The 25,194-nt window shown below is 49.9% G+C and overlaps 2 protein-coding genes across 7 annotated transcripts in view; both read left to right on the forward strand.

Annotated features, from left to right (window-relative positions):
- SYNPO (synaptopodin) overlaps positions 1-2,976 on the forward strand; it is a 41,037-nt gene extending 38,061 nt beyond the window's left edge. For all 3 annotated transcript variants that reach the window (XM_031011055.3, XM_055386223.2, XM_055386221.2), the window contains exon 3: positions 206-2,976. In XM_031011055.3, the coding sequence (XP_030866915.3) occupies positions 206-883 (678 nt within the window). In that variant the 3' untranslated portion in view covers positions 884-2,976. The remainder of the gene's footprint in view (positions 1-205) is intronic.
- A 1,575-nt stretch (positions 2,977-4,551) lies between these two features.
- Positions 4,552-24,033, forward strand: MYOZ3 (myozenin 3). 4 transcript variants are annotated; one of them, XM_004042830.5, is made up of 7 exons: positions 4,552-4,853; positions 6,721-6,782; positions 14,274-14,428; positions 15,388-15,441; positions 15,546-15,699; positions 16,142-16,304; positions 20,569-24,033. In XM_004042830.5, exons 2-7 carry the CDS (start codon positions 6,722-6,724, stop codon positions 20,735-20,737), a joined length of 756 nt encoding a protein of 251 aa, XP_004042878.1. In that variant the 5' UTR covers positions 4,552-4,853; position 6,721; the 3' UTR covers positions 20,738-24,033. The 4 variants fall into 4 exon arrangements, with proteins under 4 accessions (XP_004042878.1, XP_055242201.1, XP_004042877.1 ...); XM_055386226.2 differs by having other exon boundaries at positions 4,604-4,862; XM_004042829.5 differs by having other exon boundaries at positions 4,615-5,207.
- The last annotated feature ends 1,161 nt before the right edge of the window (positions 24,034-25,194 follow it).

Genomic DNA, 25,194 nt, shown 5'->3' on the forward strand with positions numbered 1-25,194 from the left:
GAGGCAGACACAAGACAGCGGGGACTCTTCAGGCGTTCCGGGCTGAGAGTTTGGGCGCCTGCGTTTTATTGCAGGCACTACCTGACTTGGATCGGTGGCTTCCCTTCTCGGTGTAATGGACAAATCGGACTCCGTCCCTTCCTAAAGCCCGGTGTGGAAGACCTCAGCACTAATGCCTGCCCCACCCTCTCTGCTCTCTCCCCAGGACCGCCGGGAGAGCCTGCCCACCTCCCCACCCTGGACGCCGGGCGCGTCCCGGCCCCCCAGCAGCCTAGACGGCTGGGTGAGCCCGGGGCCGTGGGAGCCAGGTCGCGGGAGCAGCATGAGCAGCCCCCCGCCGCTGCCGCCGCCACCGCCCATGTCTCCCTCGTGGAGCGAGCGCTCGGTGTCCCCGCTGCGACCTGAGACCGAGGCGCGGCCCCCCAGCCGCCAGCTGCAGGCGCTTCTGGCGCGAAACATCATCAATGCGGCCCGGCGCAAGAGCGCCTCCCCGCGGTCGGTGGGCGCCGAGAACCCGCGGCCCTTCTCCCCGCCGAGGGCGCCCCCGCCCCCGCCCCCGCCCCCGCCCCCGCGCATGCGCTCGCCACAGCCCGCCCGCCCCGGCTCGGCCGGTGTGCCGGGGGTAGCCTTCGCGCCCATCCCGCGGAGCCCGTTGCCCGCGGGGCCTTCGTCCTGCACCAGTCCCCGGAGCCCGCTGCCCGCGCCTCCCAGGCCCTTCCTCTACCGCCGCTCGCCCACGGACTCCGACGTGTCCCTCGACTCCGAGGACTCCGGGGCTAAGTCTCCAGGCATCCTCGGCTACAATATCTGTCCCCGCGGGTGGAATGGCAGCCTTCGGCTCAAGCGTGGCAGCCTCCCCGCCGAGGCCTCCTGCACCACCTAGAGCCCCACCCCCGACCCCACCCCGGGAGGGCAGAGCCAGAAGAAGGCTCATTAGACCTGGGGGACCCAAAGGGTCTGGCCTCTTTGGGCAGCCCCAGAGATGAGGGGTCAGCAGAGGAGAGCTCTGGGGTTGGGGATGGGTTAGGGACGCAAGCTTGAGTTCTAGCCCTTGCTCTCATTCAGCTGTTGTGTGACCCTGGGTAAGACCCTTCCTTGTTTGACCCTCAGCTTTCCCATCTGTTTAATGGTGGCTTTGGCCAAGGCAATCCACAAACGTCAAAATTCCCCTTCCCATCAGTACACACACCGACACACACACTCTCTTTCTCTCTCACACACACACACACACACACACACACACACTAGTTAGTGCCTTGGATGAGGCGGGGCAGTGTGTATATGGACCCCTGGACTTGCTACCTTCAGGGTTCCATACTCCTCCCTCCCCTCCTGGCTCTGCTGTCTGGAGTCTGGCAAGCGGGGTGTGTTCAGAAGATCCTAGGCCTGTGTCGCATGTCCAGGCACTGGCCTGACCATCCGGCTCCCTGGCACCAAGTCCCAGGCAGGAGCAGCTGTTTTCCATCCCTTCCCAGACAAGCTCTATTTTTATCACAATGACCTTTAGAGAGGTCTCCCAGGCCAGCTCAAGGTGTCCCACTATCCCCTCTGGAGGGAAGAGGCAGGAAAATTCTCCCCAGGTCCCTGTCATGCTGCTTTCTCCATCCCAGTTCAGACTGTCCAGGACATCTTATCTGCAGCCATAAGAGAATTATAAGGCAGTGATTTCCCTTAGGCCCAGGACTTGGGCCTCCAGCTCATCTGTTCCTTCTGGGCCCATTCGTGGCAGGTTCTGGGCTCAAAGCTGAACTGGGGAGAGAAGAGATACAGAGCTACCATGTGACTTTACCTGATTGCCCTCAGTTTGGGGTTGCTTATTGGGAAAGAGAGAGACAAAGAGTTACTTGTTACGGGAAATATGAAAAGCATGGCCAGGATGCATAGAGGAGATTCTAGCAGGGGACAGGATTGGCTCAGATGACCCCTGAGGGCTCTTCCAGTCTTGAAATGCATTCCATGATGTTAGGAAGTCGGGGGTGGGTGGTGGTGGTGGGCTAGTTGGGTTTGAATTTAGGGGCTGATGAGCTTGGGTACGTGAGCAGGGTGTTAGGTTAGGGTCTGCCTGTATTTCTGGTCCCCTTGGAAATGTCCCCTTCTTCAGTGTCAGACCTCAGTCCCAGTGTCCATATCGTGCCCAGAAAAGTAGACATTATCCTGCCCCATCCCTTCCCCAGTGCACTCTGACCTAGCTAGTCCCTGGTGCCCAGTGACCTGGGGGAGCCTGGCTGCAGGCCTTCGCTGGTTCCCTAAACCTTGGTGGCTGTGATTCCAGTCCCCAGGAGGGACTCAGGGAGGAATATGGCTGAGTTCTGTAGTTTCCAGAGTTGGCTGGTAGAGCCTTCTAGAGGTTCAGAATATTAGCTTCAGGATCAGCTGGGGGGATGGAATTGGCTGAGGATCAAACGAATGTAGGTGAAAGGATACCAGGATGTTGCTAAAGGTGAGGGACAGTGTGGGTTTGGGACTTACCAGGGTGATGTTAGATCTGGAACCCCCAAGTGAGGCTGGAGGGAGTTAAGGTCAGTATGGAAGATAGGGTTGGGACGGGGTGCTTTGGAATGAAAGAGTGACCTTAGAGGGCTCCTTGGGCCCCAGGAACGCTCCTGCTGCTGTGAAGATGAGAAGGTGCTCCTACTCAGTTAATGATGAGTGACTATATTTACCAAAGCCCCTACCTGCTGCTGGGTCCCTTGTAGCACAGGAGACTGGGGCTAAGGGCCCCTCCCAGAGAAGGGACACCATCAGGTCTCTGGCTGAGGCAGTAGCATAGAGGATCCATTTCTACCTGCATTTCCCAGAGGACTAGCAGGAGGCAGCCTTGAGAAACCGGCAGTTCCCAAGCCAGCCCCTGGCTGTTCTCTCATTGTCACTGCCCTCTCCCCAACCTCTCCTCTAACCCACTAGAGCTTGCCTGTGTCCTGCCTCTTGCCTCTTGTAGAATTCAGCTCTGGCCCTCAATAAATGCTTCCTGCATTCTTCTGCCTCCTGTGTAATTTTCAGCTGTGTCTGATGTCCTTCCCTTCTCCCCAAGCATGGAGCAGTCCATGGGACTCTGGGTGGCTGGGAATATTTGAGACACATGGGATGGGAGCTTGGGAAGAAGCAGCCATGGGGAGAGATGGGAACAACGGACAACTTGAGGCCATAGAAGTACCTGGGCTGCAGTCCTGGTCCTGTCATGGACGAGCGGGGTGACCCTGGGTGAGCCCACTCCTTCTCCAGGCCTCAGCTTCCCCATCCGTATAATGGGGAGAGTGGGTCTAGGTAATGTCTCAGGGTGGTGTTGTCCAGGCCCTGACCACAGAGCACTATCACCAGAGTGGGCACGGCCAAGCTGGGTCAGGACTCTGTGCTCTGAGGCTGTTTCCGCATGGCAGGTGGGGGTGCCAGGGCAGGAAAGGCGCCACTGTAAGAGGTCCCGTCTGAGCCAGGCAGCCCCAGTGAGGCAAGGACTCGGGCCATGAGGCATCCTCTCCTGGCAGGAGCGTCCTTTGGCCAGAGAAGGGGATTGTGATCCTGCTCCCAGGTGAGGCTAAGCTTGCCCTGGAACACACCTCACTCTTCCTCTCTAGAAGCTCAGGCCCACCGAGGGCCAGGAAGCTAAGGTCAGGGTGGTGGACAGCAGAATCTAGGCTTCTGATTTGAGAGGTGTCAGAAATACACCCCAGGATAGTCTGCCCGCACACAGACACAGGTGGTCCCCACCCTGCACCCAGCCCATCCTTGCTAGGCCCACCCTTCCCCAGGAGTGTGTGACTTGGACCCAATCTTTATCTTTGGCTGGGGCCTCACTGCAGCACAGTGTCCCACTGCCTACTGGTGATCTCATCCCAGTCCCCTGACACCTCAAAGTTCATCCAAAACTGACCTCAGTGTCTGCCCCCACCCCTCCTGCTCCTCCCCTTCCAGTCACCCAAGCATGAAACAGGGGAGTGGGACTCCCTTTCCTCACCTTCCACATCCAGTTCCTCACCAAGACCCAAAGGTTCTTCAAATAACCCTCAACTCCCTCTCCTCTCCATCTCCTTGTCACTGCCCTGATCCAGCCACCCCTGGTGACAGTCAGGTCCTCCTGCCTCCAGTCTGGCCCCCTCCAACCCATTTCCCACATGGCAGCAAAGATATCTTTGGAAAATGCCAATCCGATCACTCCATTTCACCACTTTAATCTTGTCAGCAACCCTTTATAAACACAGTTTCCTTTTGAAAGCCTGCTGGGATCTGGCACCTGCCCCCACTGTCTGGGCTAATCTCTCAGCACTGTCCCCAGCTCAGGCTCTACTTGCCAACCCCCTACCCATCTTTGTAGGTGACATGTCCACTGCCTGCCATGCCCCTTCTCTGCCCAGTGAACTCCCAGTCATCCTTCAAGGCCCAACACCAGTGTGTCTTCCTCTGGGAAGCCTTCTCACCCCCCACCCCAGGCTGAGCTGGTAACTCCCTCCCCTGGGCTCTCCCAGAGCCTTCCCCAAAGCTTGTTTACCCGTCTGAATCTGACCTGGCTGAGCTCCTTGAAGACAGAGCCCTGCCTTATTTATTTTCAGTCCTTAGAGAGAGGCTCAGGGAATGTGAGAAGGTAGAGGGAGGGAGGGAGGGAGGGAGGGAGGAGGGGAGAAAAGAAGGCAGGCAGGAAGGAGGCAGAAGAAGAAAGGCAGGAGAGAAGAAAGGAAGGAAGAAAAGGATAAGTCAAGCAAAGATATTGAGGAGCAATTCATTCATCCATCTGTCTATCTATCCATCCATTCCTTCCTCCGACAAACATCTACTGAGTTCCTATCAAGCACCATTCTTGGACTAAGGATATAACAGTTAACAAGCGGAAGCTACCAGCAGCTGACCCTCAACATTTCCAGGTGACTTTGGTGTGTGCATACGTGAGTGTGTGTGTACACGTGGGTGTGGGTGCAAGCCCTCTGTCTGCAAAGGCCTGTTGCCAGGGCACCTGTCTTCCCTAGGGTCTGGTGCTTTTAGCCTCTGGCTCCAGCTCCTATTGCAGCCCGAAATAAGGCTGTGACCCATGGCAAGGCAGGAATGAGTCTCATCAGCTGAAGCCAGAGCTGGCTGCAGGGGACACCCTGCTCGCTGCCTACTGACTGCTGACCGCTGACTGCCTACAGGGACACCACGCAACTCTCAGCTTCCCGACAGAGGTGTTAATCTTGAGGGTCTAAGATTCCCTCCTGCCTATTGTGGTCCCATCCTCTCAGGTACCAGCATCCTAGGGGAGCTTGGGGAACTCAGGGGAGTGGGCAGAGGAGGTGAGCCAATCCCCAGAGCTCCTTCCCCCGGAGAGGAAGGGCCCTGCAGTGGATCTAGGGAGTTTGGGGCCCCATGCAAGCCTCGATCCTGGTTTGGGAGGAGAGGAACTCTAAGCTCTAGGTTACCCTGCATTAAATGGGGAGGGTGTGGCTAGGATTAAAGGTGGGGAATAGGTAATGGCTCTGCTCAGGACTTTGGGATTTTTAGGCAGTACAGGGAAGCAGCTTCTCTGTAAAATGAGAGACCCTTCCCAGCATCTGTGAATTTCTGTAAAGGGAGTGTTTATCAAGAAACAGATCTGTGGACTGTGGAATCCTAAACGGTCGTGATCGAGGCATTCTCAATCATCCCATGACCCTCACCCCAAATGCATGTAGACACACTCATGTTTACATATAGTTTTAGGGGGTTTGTGAACACCCTAAAGCCCATCCATGGATCTCTGTGATTTAGCCTAACCCCCTACTGTTACAGATGGGGGAACTGAGGTGCAGAGCTGGAAAGCTACTTGTTCGCAGTTACAGAGAAAGCCGGGAACACCCACTAGACTCCAGTTGCACAATGCAGTGCCCACTGACTCCCAGGGCCCCTTGTTGGTGTTGGGGATACAGATGAAGGCAGATTGTTTTCTAAAGGAAGGAGTATAGGAAAACCTGGAGGCAAAGGAGAAGGGTACCCGGGTGGGTGGTCAGTCAAGGAGCTCAAGGGCTCTGCCTCTTCTCCAGAGGGCAAGTTAAGGAACCTGGGCAAGTTAAGGGCTCTGGACCTCATTTTATTTGCAAATCTCTTCCAAGATTCTTTGAAAGTGCCATGAGATACAAATAGGGGGATGGAACAGGAGGAAGAGAAGGGATGAGGGAGAAGAGAACACCACGTAAGTTAGCCCAGTAGCGGGGAGATGGGGAGGACGGGGGATGGTTCTCTCTGCTTGGTTGGACCAGCCTGTGCCCTCAAGCCTCAGGGCCAAGTGCCGATGATGAAAGGGGCTCACCAGCCTCGCAGACTCCAGTGTAACCCCAGCCTAGTCCATCCTCCCCCTTCCCCTAACTTAAACCTCCAACTTCTTTCAGCCTTGGAATAGGACTCTCCTGGGTCAACAGATGACAGTAGTGCCTGAGACCTTTGCCTGCCCCACCCGGATGCCCCTGGCACCTACTCTCCCTCTGATCAGGATGCCAGAGCTGGGAAAAGACCCTAGAAACCACCCCTGAAGAGACGGTGCTTCCCTAGCAACATGAAAATAGATTCGTGCAAACTTGAGCACCTCCCTCTCGTTCCCTGGGCCTCAGTCTCCTCTGCACGGAGACCCTGAAGTCCCTTCCAGCTCAGACATCCCTTGCTTGTGATTTTGGGCTGGCCTAAAGCTGCTCAGGACTGGGGCAGGGTGAACCAGAGACTGGAAGGAGGTCTGGGGAGAAATGGAGGCAGCCTGGTCCATTTATGGGGGTCTCTCCTCCACAGGATGATCCCCAAGGAGCAGAAGGGGCCAGTGATGGCTGCCATGGGGGACCTCACTGAACCAGGTAAGGTGGTTCTAGCCTCATGCCTTCCTCAGACTCCATCATTTCCTTGTTCCCAGGCTGCACTCACTCTGGCCTGCTGGCCCCAGGCCTGGGCAGACAGGTGTGAGCTCCAGGCCAGCTCTGAGGGAGTGCCTCTAGAATTTGCTGCCTAGGCTGGGAAGCTTCCTGAGGCACTGGGAGGGGTCTTGCCCATCTGTCCACAGACCCAGGAGCTGAGGCTGAGTGTCCCAGGCTGGGCCTTGGCCCTAAAATGACCCTGGCCCTGGCTTCATCTAAGGCCTCACCTCAGCCCCAAATTAAGCTCTGAAGACTCTGGTCCCAGCTCCAGCCCTACCTGTGGCTGCAAGCTCTGCACACACTTGCCTTTGCCTATTACTCCCGTGGGTCTCACCGAGGCCTCTGGGTGGCCCAGGATGGCTGGGCCCCATGGCTAAGAGAGGGGAGTGGAGAGAGTGGAGTAGGGTGGGAAGACAGGGGAGTGGAGAGAGTGGAGCAGGGTGGGAAGAGCAGGCTGCCCATTTGAATACAAAACTTTCTACTTAAAGCTGATTCATCAAATGAGTAAATCATTTTTATCATTTCATTAAAAAAGTTTAAATTCATTTTTATCAATTTTAGAAGACCTCTTGAGGAACTCTTGATACAATTTTGGAATCTGTTTATTTGGTCTACTTTAGAGGATTTCAGGTATTTTAAAAATTAATTTAGGGGCTGGACACAGAGGCTGATGCCTTTAATCCCAGCACTTTGGGAGGCTGAGGTGGAAGAATTGCTTGAGCCCAGGAGTTTGAGACCAGCCAGGGCAACATGGTGAGACTACATCTCTACAAAAAAAAAAAAAAAAATTAGCCAGGCATGGTGGCACATGCCTGTGGTCCCAGCTACTCAGGAGGCTGAGGCAAGAGGATCGTTTGAGCCTAGGAGTTGGAGGCTATAGTGAGCTATGGTTGTGCCACTGCACTCCAGCCTGGGTGACAGAGTGAGACTCTGTCTCTAAAAAAAAAAAAAGGAAAAAGAAAAAAATTAATTCAACTAAGTCAGAGTTCTCAAGCTTTATTGTGAATCTTAATGATTTGATGTTGGTTAAGCATACAGAGTCCCAGCATCTACTCCTGAGGATTCTGACTCAGGGGACCTAAGTTAGGACTTGTGCATTCGCCTTCAGCGTGCTAAGGAGTCAGTCATATTTCATGACTTCATATGTGGCATCCTTTTAACCTATTTTGTGTGTTCTTGCCTCCTTTTGTTGACGTCCAGTTTCTTCCCCCACCCTGATTTTGTAGCTAAAATATGCACATTCTATGGGTACTGACGCTCTAACTAGAAGGGTCAGGCAATGCATTCTCTTTTCTCTTGGGGAGTTCATTACAGACCCCCAAATATGGAGACACATCATTGATACAAGACTTGAAATATATAAGTTGTTGATTATTGCTAAGGTACTGACTAAAGACAATTTTGAAACAAAAGAAAAGTAGGAAGAAAAAATAAATCTCATAATCTCACTACCTAAAGACGGCCACTGTAAAGTAAAAGTTATAAAAATGTTTACCATCATTGCATACTTACTATGTGGCAGCTACTTTGCTAAGAGAAAAGTATCCTTTATGCTTTGTGTCATTTCATCCCCACCACAACTCTCTAAGTTAGATATTCTTCTCATTTTGGAAATGAGAATATTGAGGCTCAGAGGAGCAGGTGATCACATCTGGTAGGTGGTAGAGCTGCAATTTGACTCCAGGTCTCTTTGTCTTCAGAGCTGTTTCTTTATTACATGGTTACAATGATAATACATCACTTTTTTAAAAAAATATTCACTTGCCATTGACTTGGCATACATTAAAAAAATTTGTTTAATTCAGACAAAACAGACATGAACGGCTTTGAAAGTGAAAGTTCATCATAATGGAACCATCTGGAGATAACCACTGTTAACATATTTATGTAAATTCTTTTTCTGTTCATATATGAATGTCTTTATATAAACATACATACACATGGGCTAAATACTATATGCTATGTTCTTTGGCTTCTTTTTTTTTTTTTTCATTTAGCAGCATTCCATCCTAGTATGATTTATCTCACGCCTTCCTTCCCCGTGCTTACCAGCTTTCTGCTGTTTGGACACGTCATGTGTATTTAACCATCCCCTGACGGTGGTCATGAGGGTTGTCTGGGGTGAGATCCTTCAGGGCAGAACCAGAGGAGCCTTGTGCAAGTGACTTATTGAGAACGTGCTCTCGGAAGGGAAGGAGGAATGCAGCCTAGGGTGGGGTACTGCTGAGCGAGGATGTGGGCTCAGCGGCTGTCCAGTTCAGTGTGACCCCGCGGGGAGCTCTTGAGCATGAATTGCTCCACAGAATTCATCCCACCTGAGGCAAGGGCGCTGTGGCGCATCCATTCCACTGGCAGTTCTCTGCAGAAGGTGGTGGTGTGAACTCTTAGCCACTAATAAGGGGCATCTGGCAGCATCCACCACAAGACTGAGTCTCAGTTTTCACAATTTTAAACCCCACTGCAATAAACATTCTTATACATGTATCTTTGGACATATTTATTCAACTTTTTCCCTGAGAATAAATTCCTAGAAATAGAATTACTCAGTCAAGTAGGTTTTATCTTTTTTTATTTTTTAATAGAGACAGGGTCTTGCTATATTGCCCAGGCTGGTCTTGAACTCCTGGGCCCAAGCAATCCACCCACTTTGCCCTCTGTAAGTGCTGGGATTATAGTTGTGAGCCACTGTGCCTGCCATTTTTTTTTTTTTTTTAATATTGAGCTCAGCTGGGGGAGGTGGCTCACGCCTGTAATCCCAGCACTTTGGGAGACTGAGGCAAGCGGATGACCTGAGGTTGGGAGCTCAAGACCAGCCTGACCAACATGGAGAAACCCCATCTCTACTATAAATACAAAATTAGCCAGGCGTGGTGGCGCATGCCTGCAATTCCAGCTACTCGGGAGGCTGAGGCAGGAGAATCGCTTGAACCCGGGAGGCAGAGGTTGCAGTGAGCCGAGATCGTGCCATTGCACTCCAGCCTGGGCAACAAGAGCGAAACTCGTCTAAAAAAAAAAAAAAAAAAAAGAATATTGAGCTCAGCTCATCTGTATAGTATTTCAGAATATGATACTGAGGGTGCTTTATTATGTATTTAGGTATAACTATTCTTTTATATTTTTAAGTAGGCAGTACACTTTCTTGTTAAAAACAGTTACAACAAAACAGTGTAAACAATTTCCAACCCTCCTCCTTTATATGTCCCATGGTCACTGCTATGGTGACATGTCTCCTTGGCATGTCTCCTTGCAGATTTTTCAATGCATGCAAAAACACATACTTATATTTTAATATAGAAATGGGGGCCAGGCACGGTGGCTCACACCTGTAATCCCAACACTTTGGGAGGCTGAGGCGGGCAGATTACTTGTGGTCAGGAGTTTGGGACCAGTCTGGCCAACATGGTGAAACCCCATCTCTGCTAAAAATACAAAAATTAGCCAGGCGTGGTGGCTCATGCCCATAGTCCCAGTTACTTGTGAGACTGAGGCAGGAGAATCACTAGAACCCAGGAGGCAGAGGTTGCAGTGAGCCGAGATTGCACCACTGCACTCCAGCCTGGGCAACAGAGCAAGACTCTGTCTCAAAAAAAAAAAAAATATATATATATATATACACACACACATATATATATAAAATATAGTTATATAATATATAATATAAATGGGATCTTAGAATACCTATTCTTCTGAATCTTACTTTCCCCTCCAATTAATTTATACTGGATTTCTTTTTTTCTTTTTTTTTTGAGACAGCATCTCACTCTGTTGCCCAGACTGGAGCACAGTGACATGATCTCAGCTCATTGCAAACTTCACCTCCAGCTTCAAGTGATTCTTGTGCCTCAGCCTCCCAAGTAGCTGAATTACAGGCACATGCCACCATGCCTGGCTAATTTTTGTATTCTTAGTAGAGAAGGGGTTTTGCCATGTTGGCCAGGTTGGTCTTGAACTCCTGACCTCAAGTGATCCACCCTCCTCTGCCTCCCAAAGTGCTGGGATTATGGGTGTGAGCCACTGTGCCCGGCCTGTAAGTGGATTTCTTTCTGTTCTTAGCACATAAAAAGTGTCCTTTATGTGTCTGTTGAAAGAATAAAAAAAAATCAGTGTCCTTTTTAGACAGCTATTTAGGATTCCATTGACTGGCATGAATCACAGCACCCAAGTGACCCCCAGTGCTGCCTGGTAGCCATGTCCATCTCCCTAGTTCATTCACTATCTCATGCTACTCTCTTAATGACTTTGGCAACCCCTCTTCTCAAACCTCCAATACCTCCTTGCACAACCTCATTCTCAGCTAAAGACCTTGCTTCTTATTCCACTGAGAAAAATAGAGTAACCAGAAGAGAACATCTGCAAGCATCCTCCGCCACATCTGTCTACTTGCTTGCATCTGCACCCGTGTTTGTGGTTTTCCTTTCTGATATGGTGGATGGACTCTCCTCATACCTGCCTGGTGCCAATTCCTCTGGCTGGGCTCTGGAAACCCAGTTCTCCTGTCACTCCTGCTCAAGGACATTCCTTCAGCAATTCTCCCCTCTCTCTATTGCATTGTCAAATGTTCCCATCAGTTAACGCACATGCTGTTATTTCTCCATTTTTACAAACAAACAAACCCCTCTTGATCCCATAGCTGTCTGTAGCCAGGATCCTTTAAAGCCCAACTCTTCCAAGCAGTTGTCTATATTGTTCTTACCAATCCTCTCTTTCTCTCTTTTTGACATTTTATTAGTCAATTTCCAAAGACACCTACAAGTAGGGAGTACATGGTCCCTCCTTCATTCCTAAATTTCAAAGCTAATACCAAAAAGCATGTCATTTCACCCCGCAAATTCTTCAGAATGCATCAAAATAATAAAAGGGCATTTCCTTACATGCCACAAAGATATTAGCATACTGAACAAAATTTGCAGTAACGATTTGATACCATTTAATAAGTGGTCTGTATTCAACCTTCTTCAGTTTTCTAGTTTGTTTTCATCAGCATCCAAACAAGGGCCACAGTTTTTATTTGGTTGCTATGGTTCCTAAATCTCCTTTAATCTAAAGCAACCCCTCTGCACCTTTTTTCCATGTCACTCACTTGTTTGAAAAACCAGGCCAGTTGTCCTGTAGAATGTCCTGCATCCTGGATTTGGCTTATCGCCTCCTCATGGTGTGGTTAAACTTGTTCTTCTGTCCATTTTCTCTTGAACCCTCTCCAGTTAGGCTTTCACACCCAAACACTCCATAGAAACTGCTTTAGTGAAAATTACCAATGACCTTGTGTTACTAAATATAATAGTGGATTTTCAGCCCTCATCTTCCTTGACACATCAGTAGCACTTGGCTCTGTTAGTCTCTCTATCATACCTGAAATGCTTTCATCATTTATTTCCGGGATGCCATCCTCTTTAGTTTCTTCCTATGTTGTGGGCTGCTCCTGCCCAGGCTCCTGGCTTGGTTCCTCCTCACCGCCTCACTGTGAATGTTGGAGGCCCCAGGCTCCGTCTCTGGTCCTCTTTACCTATTCTCATTTCTTTATGATCTCATCCAGACTCCCAGCTTAAAATACCATTTATGGAGCTGGAATATGAACGTATGTGTATCTGATTTTAGAGATGGACCAGGCAGGCCGTGCTGCCCACACAGGGCTCTCACCTGCCGAGGTCCTCACCATTCTGTCCCCTCTGTCCTGCAAAAGGCTTCCTTTGTTGGCCAAACGTGAAAGTTTGAATTTGGCTGGTAGGAAAAGCACAAAGGATAGGGATGGGTCTCAAACTACTAAGAACAGTCATCACCCTGAAAATCCTCTAAATAGCTGTAAAGACTAGTTCCAACTATGAGAAAAGAAATAAATGTAATGTTCTTCATTGAAAAACAACAACAACAAATACCAGTAAATATCAGTAAAAGCTCATGATGCCCAAAATTTCACCTCCAGGTCAGTTTTCTCCAGATTCACACATCTATCTCCCTCCTCAGCACCACTACTTAGATGCCTACAAGTCTCCTCAAACTTAGTGTGCCCAGTTTTGGAGATAATTAGCAGAGTTTGGATATGGACTAGATATTAAGGTAAAACAAAAATTTGTTCACTTGGAAAGGTGGAGATCTTTAACTTGTAAAGATCTTGATAAAACAAGTTACAGGCCAGGAGCGGTGGCTCACGCCTGTAATCCCAGCACTCTGGGAGCCCGAGGGGGGTGGATCACAAGGTCAGGAGTTCGAGACCAGCCTGGCCAACATGTTGAAACCCCATCTCTACTAAAAATACAAAAATTAGCTGGGCGTGGTGGCGCGCACCTGTAATCCAGCTACTCAGGAGCCTAAGGCAGGAGAATTGCTTGAACCCGGGAGGCGGAGGTTGCAGCGAGCCGAGATTGTGCCATTGCACTCCAGCCTGGGCGACATCTCAAAAAAAAAAAAAAGTTACAAAACATGTATGCTATAATTTTATTTTGGTTAAAACCTCATAGGAATATAGTCATTGAAAAAGATATGAAAGGACATACACTAAAGTGTTAATAGTGGCAGTCTCTGGGTGATAGATAATGGTATTTTTTCTTTTTTGTCTGATATCTGTATTTTCCAACTTTCCTCAGGGCCCATATATGCTTTTTTTTTTTTTTTTTTTTTTGATGGAAAATCACTCTGTCACCCAGGCTGGAGTGCAGCAATGCAATCTCGGCTTACTGCAACCTCCACCTCCTGGGTTCAAGTGATTCTCCTGCCTCAGCCTCCAGAGTGGCTGGGATTATAGGCACGCGCCACCTACGCCCAGCTAATTTTTCTACTTTTAGTAGAGATGGGTTTTTGCCATGTTGGTCAGGCTGGTCTCGAACCCTTGACCTCAGGTGATGCGCCTGCTTTGGCTTCCCAAAGTGCTGGGATTACAGGCGTGAGCCACCGCGCCCGGCCCATATATGCTTTTTTATAATGATAAAAGGCTATTTTGAAGTTAAAAGAACACAGGTCTAAAGCTGAACTCCTGATCTTTCCCAGAACCTTCTCCTCCCTTTGCCTTCCCCATCTCAGTGAATGGCTGCTCTATCCTTCCAGTGGCTCAGGCCAGAAACCTTGCAGTCATCCTCTCTCGCTCATTGCCCATACCCATGGCTTACCTTTAAAAAATATCGAGAATCTGACCATTTCTCACTACCTCCACCATTATGAGAAAAGACCTGCACGGGGAATTCATGCAATAAACACAAATGGCCAAAGAACTTCTGAAACAGTGCTAAACTTCACTGAGCAACAAACACATGCAAATTAAACTCTGAGGTGTCATTTTTGCCCATCAGGTGGGCAAAGATTTCAAACAGTCATGACACCCGGTGTCAGCAAGCTTGGTGAGAAACAGGCATTCTTACACACAGCATGCCATGCTTCGAGAGGTGGGGCCTGGAGTGTATGGGGGATGGGGTGGTGAGAGCCCGCTCTGGCCTTTCGTGGCAGTCCCTACGCTGGACCTGGGCAAGAAGCTGAGCGTGCCCCAGGACCTGATGATGGAGGAGCTGTCACTACGCAACAACAGAGGGTCCCTCCTCTTCCAGAAGAGGCAGCGCCGTGTGCAGAAGTTCACTTTCGAGTTAGCAGCCAGCCAGCAGGCGGTGAGTAAGCCACCATTGTGCTCACGGGGAAAATGAGGACCACAGAGAGCCACTGGTTAGCCTAAAGTCAAACGGTAAGCCAGGCTGAGGACTGTGATGTTCCCATCAGATTAGGCTCCTGCCTTTTGGTGTGATCCTTGAAAAGTGTTATCTTTTTAGGCATCTCTCCCTGGATACAGAACAAAGTGAACAAAGTGGATTAGGGGGTTGAGGATAAGCCGTGGAGTGAAGGGACTCTGGCTCCTACAAAAAAAAAAAAAAAAAAAAAAAAGGCTAAGACAGGCATGCACTCTAGGCTAAATTTGCAGCAGGCTGGATCTAGTTTAGACTTGGGCCTGATCTAAGATGGAAAATGTAGAATGCCCTTTTTTCTTCTTCCCACCGGAGAAAGGAAAGGCCATGGAATAATCTGCTGGTGGAGAAGAAAGGCAAGAAGGGTTTTTCCCTTGGCTTCAGAAAGGCAGCAGGCAGTTCCAGATACTTCTAAGGAAGCCAGGGCTATTCCATCCACCCTCCACTTAATTTCTGGGCTAGACAGGAGGCAACTGAGAGGGAGTGATGTGGCAGAAAAATAAAGATGGCGAAACACCCGCCTTTGCTATGTGCCTAAGACAATGCTAGCTAAGCACTTTGCAGGTATCTCATTTAATGCTCATAGACCCCTCTGAGGAAGAGATCTTCATCACCATCATCCTCATTCTATGGAGAAGGACATTGAGGCTCAGGGAAATGAAGTATCCTGCCCAGACTCGGCATTACAATAGCAATTAACATATAGCGAGTATTTCTCGGTCCCAGGCACTGGGTTTAGCGTTGTAAACTAGTAACTCATCCTTGTTCCCCGATGATGGGCGTTAGGATTCTTGCCTCCCCCCCCCCCTTTTTTTTGGTGGAGGGAGAACCCTGATCCCCTGCCCCGCTGAGCTTCTCTGCGGTTTATTCTACCCCCTCGTTCCCAGATGCTGGCCGGCAGCGCCAGGAGGAAGGTGACTGGAACAGCGGAGTCGGGGACGGTGAGCGTGGAGGGGAGCTCCCTGGAAGGGAAGCTGGGGGAAGGGGAGGGCGGCTGCGGGCGGGAGGTCGTCGGTGGCCTCTGAGAGCCCGCCCCTGTGCCCAGGTTGCCAATGCCAATGGCCCTGAGGGACCGAACTACCGCTCGGAGCCCCACATCTTCCCGGCCTCACCCGGGGCCTCACTCGGGGGTCCCGAGGGCGCCCACCCTGCAGCCGCCCCTGCTGGGTGCGTCCCCAGCCCCAGTGCCCTGGCGCCAGGTGAGTGGCCTCCTCGGGTCCCGGGACCAGGGCTGGGGGGCCTGAAGCATGGGTGTGCTCCCCATGGGGCAGGAAGAGCACCCAGAAGGCTAGTCCGCCCCCTTCCCCAACACACACGCGCACGCGCGCACGCGCGCACTCCCCTCGCCAGACCACGAGCCGGAGGGGCGCCGCGCCCCAGGTCACACAGCGAGTCAGCCAAGGCCAAGACCAACCCGCGCTGCGAACTCGTGGCTTCCTCACTGCAGTCCTCCGTGTTTCCTGGGATGGGGAGGGGTCTCCTGTGCTGGAGCAACTGTGGCATCCCATTCCCGCACTCCTCTCCCCTAACTCCGATCTTCCCTCCTCCAACCGCGTCCGCGGAATGGGGGTGGGGCGAGGTGGGGTTGGGGGCTGAGGGTGGAAGAACGGAGGCGCCCCCCTTCCCCCCCCCCGCCCCTAGGCTATGCGGAGCCGCTGAAGGGCGTCCCGCCAGAGAAGTTCAACCACACCGCCATCCCCAAGGGCTACCGCTGCCCCTGGCAGGAGTTCGTCAGCTACCGGGACTACCAGAGCGATGGCCGAAGTCACACCCCCAGCCCCAACGACTACCGAAATTTCAACAAGTAAGGCGGGGCGGGCAGCCCGGGGACAGACCGGGAGGGGCGGGAAGCCAGTCACAGCCACAGCGGGAGCCTGCGTTTCCTGAGCACTTTATGCAGGCCAGGCTCTGTCCCCAGCGCTTTCTATTCATTGACTGAGCTCTGGCTGGAACAGCGCCTCCGCACCTGGTAGGTGCTCAGTAAAGGTGGGAGAAATGAAGAGTGAGGGTGCCGCACATCTCGGATCCTCTCCAGGACATGGTGGGCGGGTGCTATGAGTTTTCCTGTTCTGCAGATGAAGAGGCTGCGGCTCAGGAATGTGAACAACCCGGCCAAAGCCACAAAACAAGGAAGCACCGGCAGGGCCGGGGTTCAGGTCTGGGTTTGTCTGACTCCAGAGCCCAGTGCCTTGTTCTCCATGGCTGCTGTGTGCTACCTCTTTGATGAACATCTAGATTTGTGTCCTTCTCTGAGGGGTCCCCAGATTTCAGCAGTTCGAGGCCAGCTCAGCTTTTCCTTTCACCAATGGCCTAGAAGAGGCCAACAAGGTAGCTTTGAGGCTGCCCCAAAGTGGAGAGTGGCAGTGAAACATTGGATGCCAGAGTGAGGGCCACAGAACAGTGGCCTATATTGGTTTAGAGCATGAGGCCTCCAGGTGGACTTAAATGCAGACCCCAGGCCTGCCCGTGTTGACCTTGGGCAAGTGACTTAACCTCTCTGAGCCTCCACTGCCCCACCTGTAAAATGAGGGGTTTATATACCTACTTCATAAAGTTGCTATGGAGATGACATGAGAAGCCATAAGTAAAGTTTCTGGCAAGTAAGACACTTGCAACAAACAATAGCTATTATTGTTGTTGTTGTTGTTATTATTATTATTATTATTATTAGAGACAGAGTCTCACACTGTCACCCGGGCTGGAGTGCAATGGCGCAATCTCAGCTCACTGCAACCTCTTCCTCCTGGGTTCAAGCAATTCTCCTGCCTTAGCCTCCCTAGTAGCTGGGATTACAGGTGCCCACCACCATGCCCGGCTAATTTTTTGTATTTTTAGTAGAGACAGGGTTTCACTATGTTGACCAGGCTGGTCTCGAACTCCTGAACTCGTGATCCACCCGCCTCTGCCTCCCAAAGTGCTGGGATTACAGGCATATGCCACCGCCCCCGGCCTATTATGATTATTATTTACAGCTGAGATGAGGGTTGGACAGGGGAGAGCCTGAAAGGGATACATTTACCATTCTGCACTGGGGGCCTGAAAACAAACCATAGGAATCAAGACAGGAGCTTGGCACTGGGGGAAGGCCTTGGGCTGAGGAGTGCATGTTAACTGCATTGGCTTCCTTGGTCTGGTGCTATTTTTGAATATGCTCCTCTGGTTTGGGCTGCATTTAGTGAGGAAAAGGGGAGTCCACAGAGAGGACACCACGGTCCTGCTCTTCTGGCATTTGCTCAGACCACACGTGGAGACTGTGTCTGTCTAAGACAGACGGGTGGGCGCCAGAGCCTAGCTAGGCCTGGAAAATCAGCACATATGAGGAAGGGCTGAAGGAACTGGGGGTGATCTGCCTTGAGAAGAGACAGCTCCAGAGGGATGTGACTGCCCTCAAATATCTGAATAGGCAGAGAGGGTCCTGATGGGAAGAATTGGGCTTAGCATGCGCTGTGAGTCACGAGCCATTAAGAGACATTCTGGAGTTCCCTGCCAGGCAGGACTGCCCTATCTCTTCCTGGGCCCTCAGACCCTGCCTGCCCAGCCATTTGAAACCTGCAGCAGACATTCAGTCCTGGCAGGCAGCTTCCAGGCTGGGCCACTCAGGTTGCATTTCCCACTGATCTCATGCCTCAAGTATGACAGCAAGGCACATTCCCACCAGCAGAAAGAGGCTCTTAGGGAGCCCTGCACCCAGACCTCTTCTGAGGGAGAAAGAGCAACTGAGGCATAGAGAAGAGAAACAGCAGTTTGGATGGCCAAGATGTGCTCAGCTTCCAGGGTCCTGGGCTCCCAGTCAAGGGCCTGACTGTGGGACTTGCATGGCTTGGACACCACCCAGCCTGTTCCTGTGAGGCCTGGCTGTTGCCGTCAAAACTGGGGTGGTCCAGGCAGAAATGCTTTCCTGGCTGGGACCCAGGCCCTGGCTCGGACCCAGGCCCTGGCTCAAGGTTTGTCTTTCCACCCCAGAGGCAAGCACTCTCCTCTTCCCACTGGTCCCAGGCTGCTGGAAAAACAACACAAGCAATGATTTTTATTTTTCTTAAAATTAACAAACAGTATTAAGGCTGGGCGCAGTGGCTCATGCCTGTAATCCCACTTTGGGAGGCCAAGGCAGGCGGATCACTTGAGGTCAGAAGTTCAAGACCAGCCTGGCCAACATGGTGAAATCTCGTTTCTACTAAAAATACAAAAATTAGCTGGGCTTGTTGGCACACACTTGTAATCCCAACTACTCAGGAGGCTGAGGTGGGAGAATCGCTTGAAACTGGGAGGCAGAGGTTGCAGTGTGCCGAGATCCTTCTATTACACTCTAGCCTGAGTGACAGAGCAAGACCCTGTCTCAAAACAAAACAAAACAAAACAACAAAAAAACAGTATTATTAAAATCACATACATAGGTTCTCTTTTAAAAAATGTTAGGCAAATAAATGTAGAGCCCCTTTGCTCACCATCCTCCAATCCCAGTTGCCTTCCCAAAGGTAACATGGTTGTCAGGCTGGCCTGAATGGGCTCAGAACATTTTGTGTGGGCAGCTGCATGCCTGTAGGGGGAATGGCGTTTGTGTGTGTGTGTGCGTATGTGTGTGTGTGTGTGGGGGGGTGTGTGTTAATACTTTGCACTTCATTCTGTTAACTTGCTTTTTTTACTCAACATTATGCTTTCGAAATCTACCATACTAATACGTAGAGCTGTAGTTCCTTTTAAGCTGCTGTATAGTTTTCTTTTTCTTTTTTTTTTTTGGCGGGGTGGGGCAGAGTTTCACTTTTGTGGCCCAGGCTGGAGTGCAATGACACAATCTCAGCTCACTGCAACCTCTGCCTCTCAGGTTCAAGCAGTTCTTCTGCCTCAGCCTCCCAGGTAGCTGGAATTACAGTCACCCACCACCATGCCCAGCTAATTTTTGTGTTTTTACTAGAGACGGGGTTTCACCATGTGGGCCAGGCTGGTCTTGAACTCCTGACCTTAGGTGATCGGCCCTCCTCAGCCTCCCAAAGTGTTGGGATTACAGGCGTGAGCCACTGTGCCCAGCCTGCTGTATAGCTTTCTATCGTGTGAGCATGCTCTATCTGTCTTACCCATTTCTCTGCTGGTGGACACATGGGTTGTTTCCGGTTTGTCACTAATGTGCTGCTCAGGTCTGCATCACAGTGCCTATGCGCCTGTGCTTTCCTAAGCCATATGCTCGGAGGTGAAGATGCGGGGTGACATAGTTCACACATTTCAGGTTAGAAAGATCCTGCCAAATTGTCTTCTGCGGTAGCAGCACTGGCTTACCCTCTAACCAGCAGCATGTGTGAAACTTTTCCCCCGCCATCTCACCAACTTTGCCCAGTTACCAAATTATTTCATCGTGCCAGTGTCCTGGAGGAGAAATGGCATGTCTGTTGTAATCTGCATTTTCCCCCTGATTTTCAGTGCTCTTTCTAATGCTCTCTTCTCTCTCTAGTTTTGGGCCTTTTGTCCTAAGGGGAGCTTACTGAAGGGGAGTCTAGAGTCTTGCCTAGGACAAGTCAATTCTGACTCCATCGGCTTCACTTCTATTGCTAAGCAACGAACCACCCAAGTAGGCGCAGACTTAGAAATGGGCAAAGTTGAAAAAAACCTCTTAAGATGTACAGAATTGCTGGGTGCGGTGGCTCACGCCTGTAATCCCAGCACTTTGGGAGGCCGAGATGGGCGGATCACGAGGTCAGGAGTTTGAGACTAGCCTGGCCAACATGGTGAAACCCCGTCTCTACTAAAAATACAAAAATTAGCCGGGCATGGTGGCACCCACGTGCCTGTAATCCCAGCTACTCAGGAGGCTGAGGCAGGAGAATTGATTGAATCTGGGAGGCGGAGGTTGCAGTGAGCTGAGATCACCCCACTGCACTCCAACCTGGGTGACAGAGCGAGACTCTGTCTCAAAAAAAAAAAAAAAAAAAAAAAAAAGTACAGAATCTTGCTGTATAGAAGGGAAAACTGAGGCTCAGAGAGTGGCAGGGAGGGGCCCATACATGGTGATCCACATGTCAGTGTACTGCTGTCCCTGTTCCACACAGCCCACCTCTCCTGCTGCTCTCTTTCTCCAGGACCCCGGTGCCATTTGGAGGACCCCTCGTGGGGGGCACTTTTCCCAGGCCAGGCACCCCCTTCATCCCGGAGCCCCTCAGTGGCTTGGAACTCCTCCGTCTCAGACCCAGCTTCAACAGAGTGGCCCAGGGCTGGGTCCGTAACCTCCCAGAGTCCGAGGAGCTGTAGCCCTAGCCTGAAGCTTCAGTTCCCCAGTCTTGGGGGCCTGGTAACATCCGGAGCCAAGACTTGTGGACAGCACTTCACAGTTTAAGAAGGGCCTTCACACACAAAACCTGATTGCAAATGGCTTCAGAGGTCACAAAGTTCAGTAGTCCCAAAACATGGGTGTGCTTCAAAATTACCTGGGGATGTTGTTCCAAATACAGATAACTGGACTGTCCCAGACTTGCAGCATCAGAGTCTCCTGAGTCGAGGAATCTGTATTATTAATAGCAACCAGGGCCGGGTGTAGTGGCTCACGCCTGTAATCCCAGCACTTTGGGAGGCCAAGGCAGGAAGATCACCTGAGGTCAGGAGTTTGAGACCAGTCTGGCCAAAATAGTAGAACCCCATCACTACTAAAAATACAAAAATTAGTCAGACATGGTGGTGCATGCCTGTAATCCCGCTACTTGGGAGGCTGGACAGGAGAATCACTTGAACTAGGAGGCAGAGGTTGCAGTGAGCCGAGATTGCACCACTGCATTCCAGCCTGGACAACAGAGTGAGACTCCTTCTCGAAAGTAAATAAATAAATAGCAACCAGTACTCCAGGTGATTCCAGCATAACTTATCCATGGTTTGTGTCATTAGGAGTCCACATCCACACCTCTGCTCTTTCCTGTTCCTGCAGTGTACACTCCCCCGGTGACAGGGTGCTCACTGGCACCCCATCTTCCTGTGAATAACTCAAATAATTAGAAAATGTTCCTTTTACTGAGATGCAGTTGGTCTTCATATATTCATGCTCTAAACACTTCCTAAGTGCTGACTGTGCACTAGACACTGCCAGGCCCGGGCCTCGAGGAGGAAAAGACAGTAGGGAAGACAGATTTATAGAGCATGAAGTCACCATAATTTTCCCTAAAGCATGCTTATTGACAATTGAGGAAAAAAGTGTTGTGGAGCAGAGGAAGGAGTCCCTCACCCTAGGTGTGAGATGGGATTCTGGAAGCTTCCTGAAGGATTTGAGTGGGACCTTGTGGGAGGCGTGAGAGTCCATGAAGAGAAGCAGGTGTGAGGGGGAGGGTATTTCTGGAAAGTGGACAAGCATGTGCAAAAATATGGAACGGAGCACAGGTGCAGGGTGTTCTGCAGAAGGGAGAAGGCTGTGCTAGAGGAGCCAGTGAGGGCCAGCATGGGGTGGGCTTCACTAAGGAGATGGGGAAGGTTTTAGTGATGGGTCTTGCTGGGTGTTGTGTGGGGCGCATATTGGAGAAGGGTAATGCCAGAAGCCAGGAAGCCTGCAAGGGATGAGGCCATGGGAATGGAGAGAAGGGTCCACCCGCTGAGCACCTAACAGGACAGGTGCAAAGTGGGGTGCTTATTAAGATTCCTTCTTTCCACTGTCCATTTTGAGCAGACTGCTTAAAATGGTGGTGATGATGATGATGGCAGCTTTGTATTGAGTGCCTCAGTGCTTGGGCTGGTAGTAGTTTCTCTACATATCTTATTTCTAATTCTCAGAACAACCCTGAGAGAAAGATATTGTTGTCCCCACTTTACAGATGTGGATATTTAGGCCAAAAGGAGGAAGTGACTTGTCCAGGGGCAGAGACCAAATGGGAATCTGATTCCAGTGGATGTCTCTTTTCACTGCACTGGGTGGTCAATGCCCACTCGCTCTGAAATCATCTGACTGTGATGCCCTGCCTTGCAATTTAGAAGTTGAGTGCAGGCTTGGGAGTCAGACTGGATGGGGTAGGTTCTAACTCTGCCACTGCTAGCCGGATGAACTTGAGCAAGTCATTTCACATCTCCGAGCCTCTATTTCTCCAAGTGTAAGATGAGGACAAGTATAAAAGCTCCTTTATGGGTTTGTTGTGAACACAGTGCAGGGCACGTTTATAATAAGAGCTAAGTCAATGGTAGGTTTCATGCAACTGCTGCTCTAGGCTGGAAAAGTTGTTCTTGCACTGGATGCAGCATGAGAAGCTGGCTGCTAAGATGTCACTGGGGGTCAGTAAAGCTGAAGCCTGAAGGAAAGCCTCTCATTGCTGTAGAGCTCTCCCTGCCTCTCTCTCTGGGGGCAATGGGGAAGGTCAGGAGTCCAGCCCATTCCCAGGGCTTGTGGGATAGTGATTGCATTTTCCTTTTGCTCTGGAGTTTCACTCTCCTTCTGGGTCCCAAGGGCCCAATGGCCTGACTTAGAATTGCTTGCAATTGGTGTTTTCTCTTGAATTTGGGGGCTGCCATTTAAAGTCAGGTTTCCATGAGCTGAAGACCAGCCATTCAAGAGTCTGAAAAGTAGACAAGAGGACTCCAATTGCCTTGGGTTAGTTCTGCTGTGCTCTGGAAGGTAACTGCAGCCACCGGGTATGAAAAGGAGCCTGGTGGGGAGACCACTGCACCCAAAACAAATCCTTTCTTCTTCTGAGAATGTGACTTTTTCTGGTGTTGTAAAAAAGAAAAAAAAAAGAATGCTCATTGTAAAAATAAAAAAAAAATAATAATAAGCAAGGAGTAAAATGTGAAGTGTCTGCCCACATAGTCCTCCCACATACATATGTACACCTTCCTATCTCTGCCATTCCTACACACCAGAGGTAACCACTGATGAGAATTTGGTCCTTCTAGAATTGTAGAATTATTTGAATGGATAAATATGTGCATGTGTATATAGATGCATACCCACATAGGCATGTCTTTGTTTTAATGGAATCATACTATATGGATTGTTCTGTATCATGCTGCTTTATTTAAGAAGTAAAATTTGGTTCCTGAAAAAGCAAATCACTCACCTTTCATGTAATTTGAGATTACATGGAATAAATTATAAGAAATCCTTCATATAGGCTGGGCGTGGTGGCTAACCCCTGTAATCCCAGCACTTTGAGAGGCCAAGGTGGGCAGATCACTTGAGGTCAGGAGTTCGAGACCAGCCTGGCTAACATGGTGAAACCCCATCTCTAGTAAAAATACAAGAATTAGCCAGGCATGGTGGTGTGCGCCTGTAATCCCAGCTACTCGGGAGGCTGAGGCATGAGAATCGCTTGAACCCAGGAGGCGGAGGTTGCAGTAAGCTGAGATTGCACCACTGCACTCAGCCTGAGCGACAGAGCAGGACTCCATCTAAAAATAAATAAATAAATAAATATGAAAAGAAATCCTTCATATAAAATTCTATATTTTTGCCTGTTTTTGTTCTTCCCATAAATTAAATCATACAGTGATATGGAAATGAAAAGGACTAAGAATAGCCAAAACGCGGAGAAACGTGGCATTAGACATAGCAACAACGAACTATAGTTTCATGCAACAATGTGGATGCATCTCAGGAACGTAATGGTAAGCAAAGGAAGGCAAATGTTTCCTGATGGAAGAAAATATTTAATATAAAAGTCAGAATAGTGGTAACTTTGGGAGTGGGGAGGGGTTTGTGAATGTGAAGGGCCCCATCAAATGCTTCTAGGGTAGCTGGAAAAATTCTGTTTCTAGACCTGGGTGATTGTTACATAGATGTTCACTTTACAATATTTAAGTTAGTTGTACACCTGTGTGTTTTGCACTTTTCTGCACATGTACATATTTTATCAAAATAATCCCTCCTTTTAAAATGGGAATGAACAGGTTAATAGGACATGAGACATATCTGAAGAGAGAATTAGTGAGCTAAAAGTGCCCATAATGCATCTCAGAGAGTTAAAGAGATGGAAAATATGAGAGAGAAGTTAAAAGATACGGAGAATAAAATGACAATGCCCAACACTACTAATGTTGACACTTTCTCGCAATAATGGAAAAATGTCTTCAAGGAGTGAGAGCACAATACATTGATTTTCAGACAAATAAGTATTAAGAGAGTTTTCTACTGACCCCTGAAAAAACAACAAAGAACATACTTCAGGAAGGACCCAGAAAGAAAGTATAGAATCTAAGCAGCACTAGTGAGCAGAGAAATGGTAAGCATGTGACTAAGTCCTAAAACATGATCAATCCAATAGATGACAGGAAGGATGAAGAAGAAACACAAGCACATAAAATAAAGAGGTATAATTACTTTCAAACATATCAGTTATCGTAGTAACTGTAATATTTACATTTAGACAGGACTCACCAGTTTAAAGATAAAGACTTGTGGATTGGGCTGGGTGCGGTGGCTCACGCCTGTAATCCTAGCACTTTGGGAGGCCAAGGCAGCAGATCACGAGGTCAGGAGATCGAGACCATCCTGGCTAACACGGTGAAACCATGACTCTACTAAAAATACAAAAAATTAGCCGGGCGTGGTGGCGGGTGCTTGTGGTCCCAGCTACTCAGGAGGCTGAGGCAGGAGAATGGCATGAACCTGGGAGGTGGAGCTTGCAGTGAGCCAAGATCATGCCACAGCACTCCAGCCTGGGTGAAAGAGCAAGACTCCGTCTTAAAAAAAAAGACTTGTGGATTGGACGAAAATAATTTCAGTTCTGTGCTGTTCATAAGCA

Source organism: Gorilla gorilla, chromosome 4 (genome assembly GCF_029281585.2).
Source record: "Gorilla gorilla gorilla isolate KB3781 chromosome 4, NHGRI_mGorGor1-v2.1_pri, whole genome shotgun sequence".
NCBI classification, from domain to species: domain Eukaryota; kingdom Metazoa; phylum Chordata; class Mammalia; order Primates; family Hominidae; genus Gorilla; species Gorilla gorilla.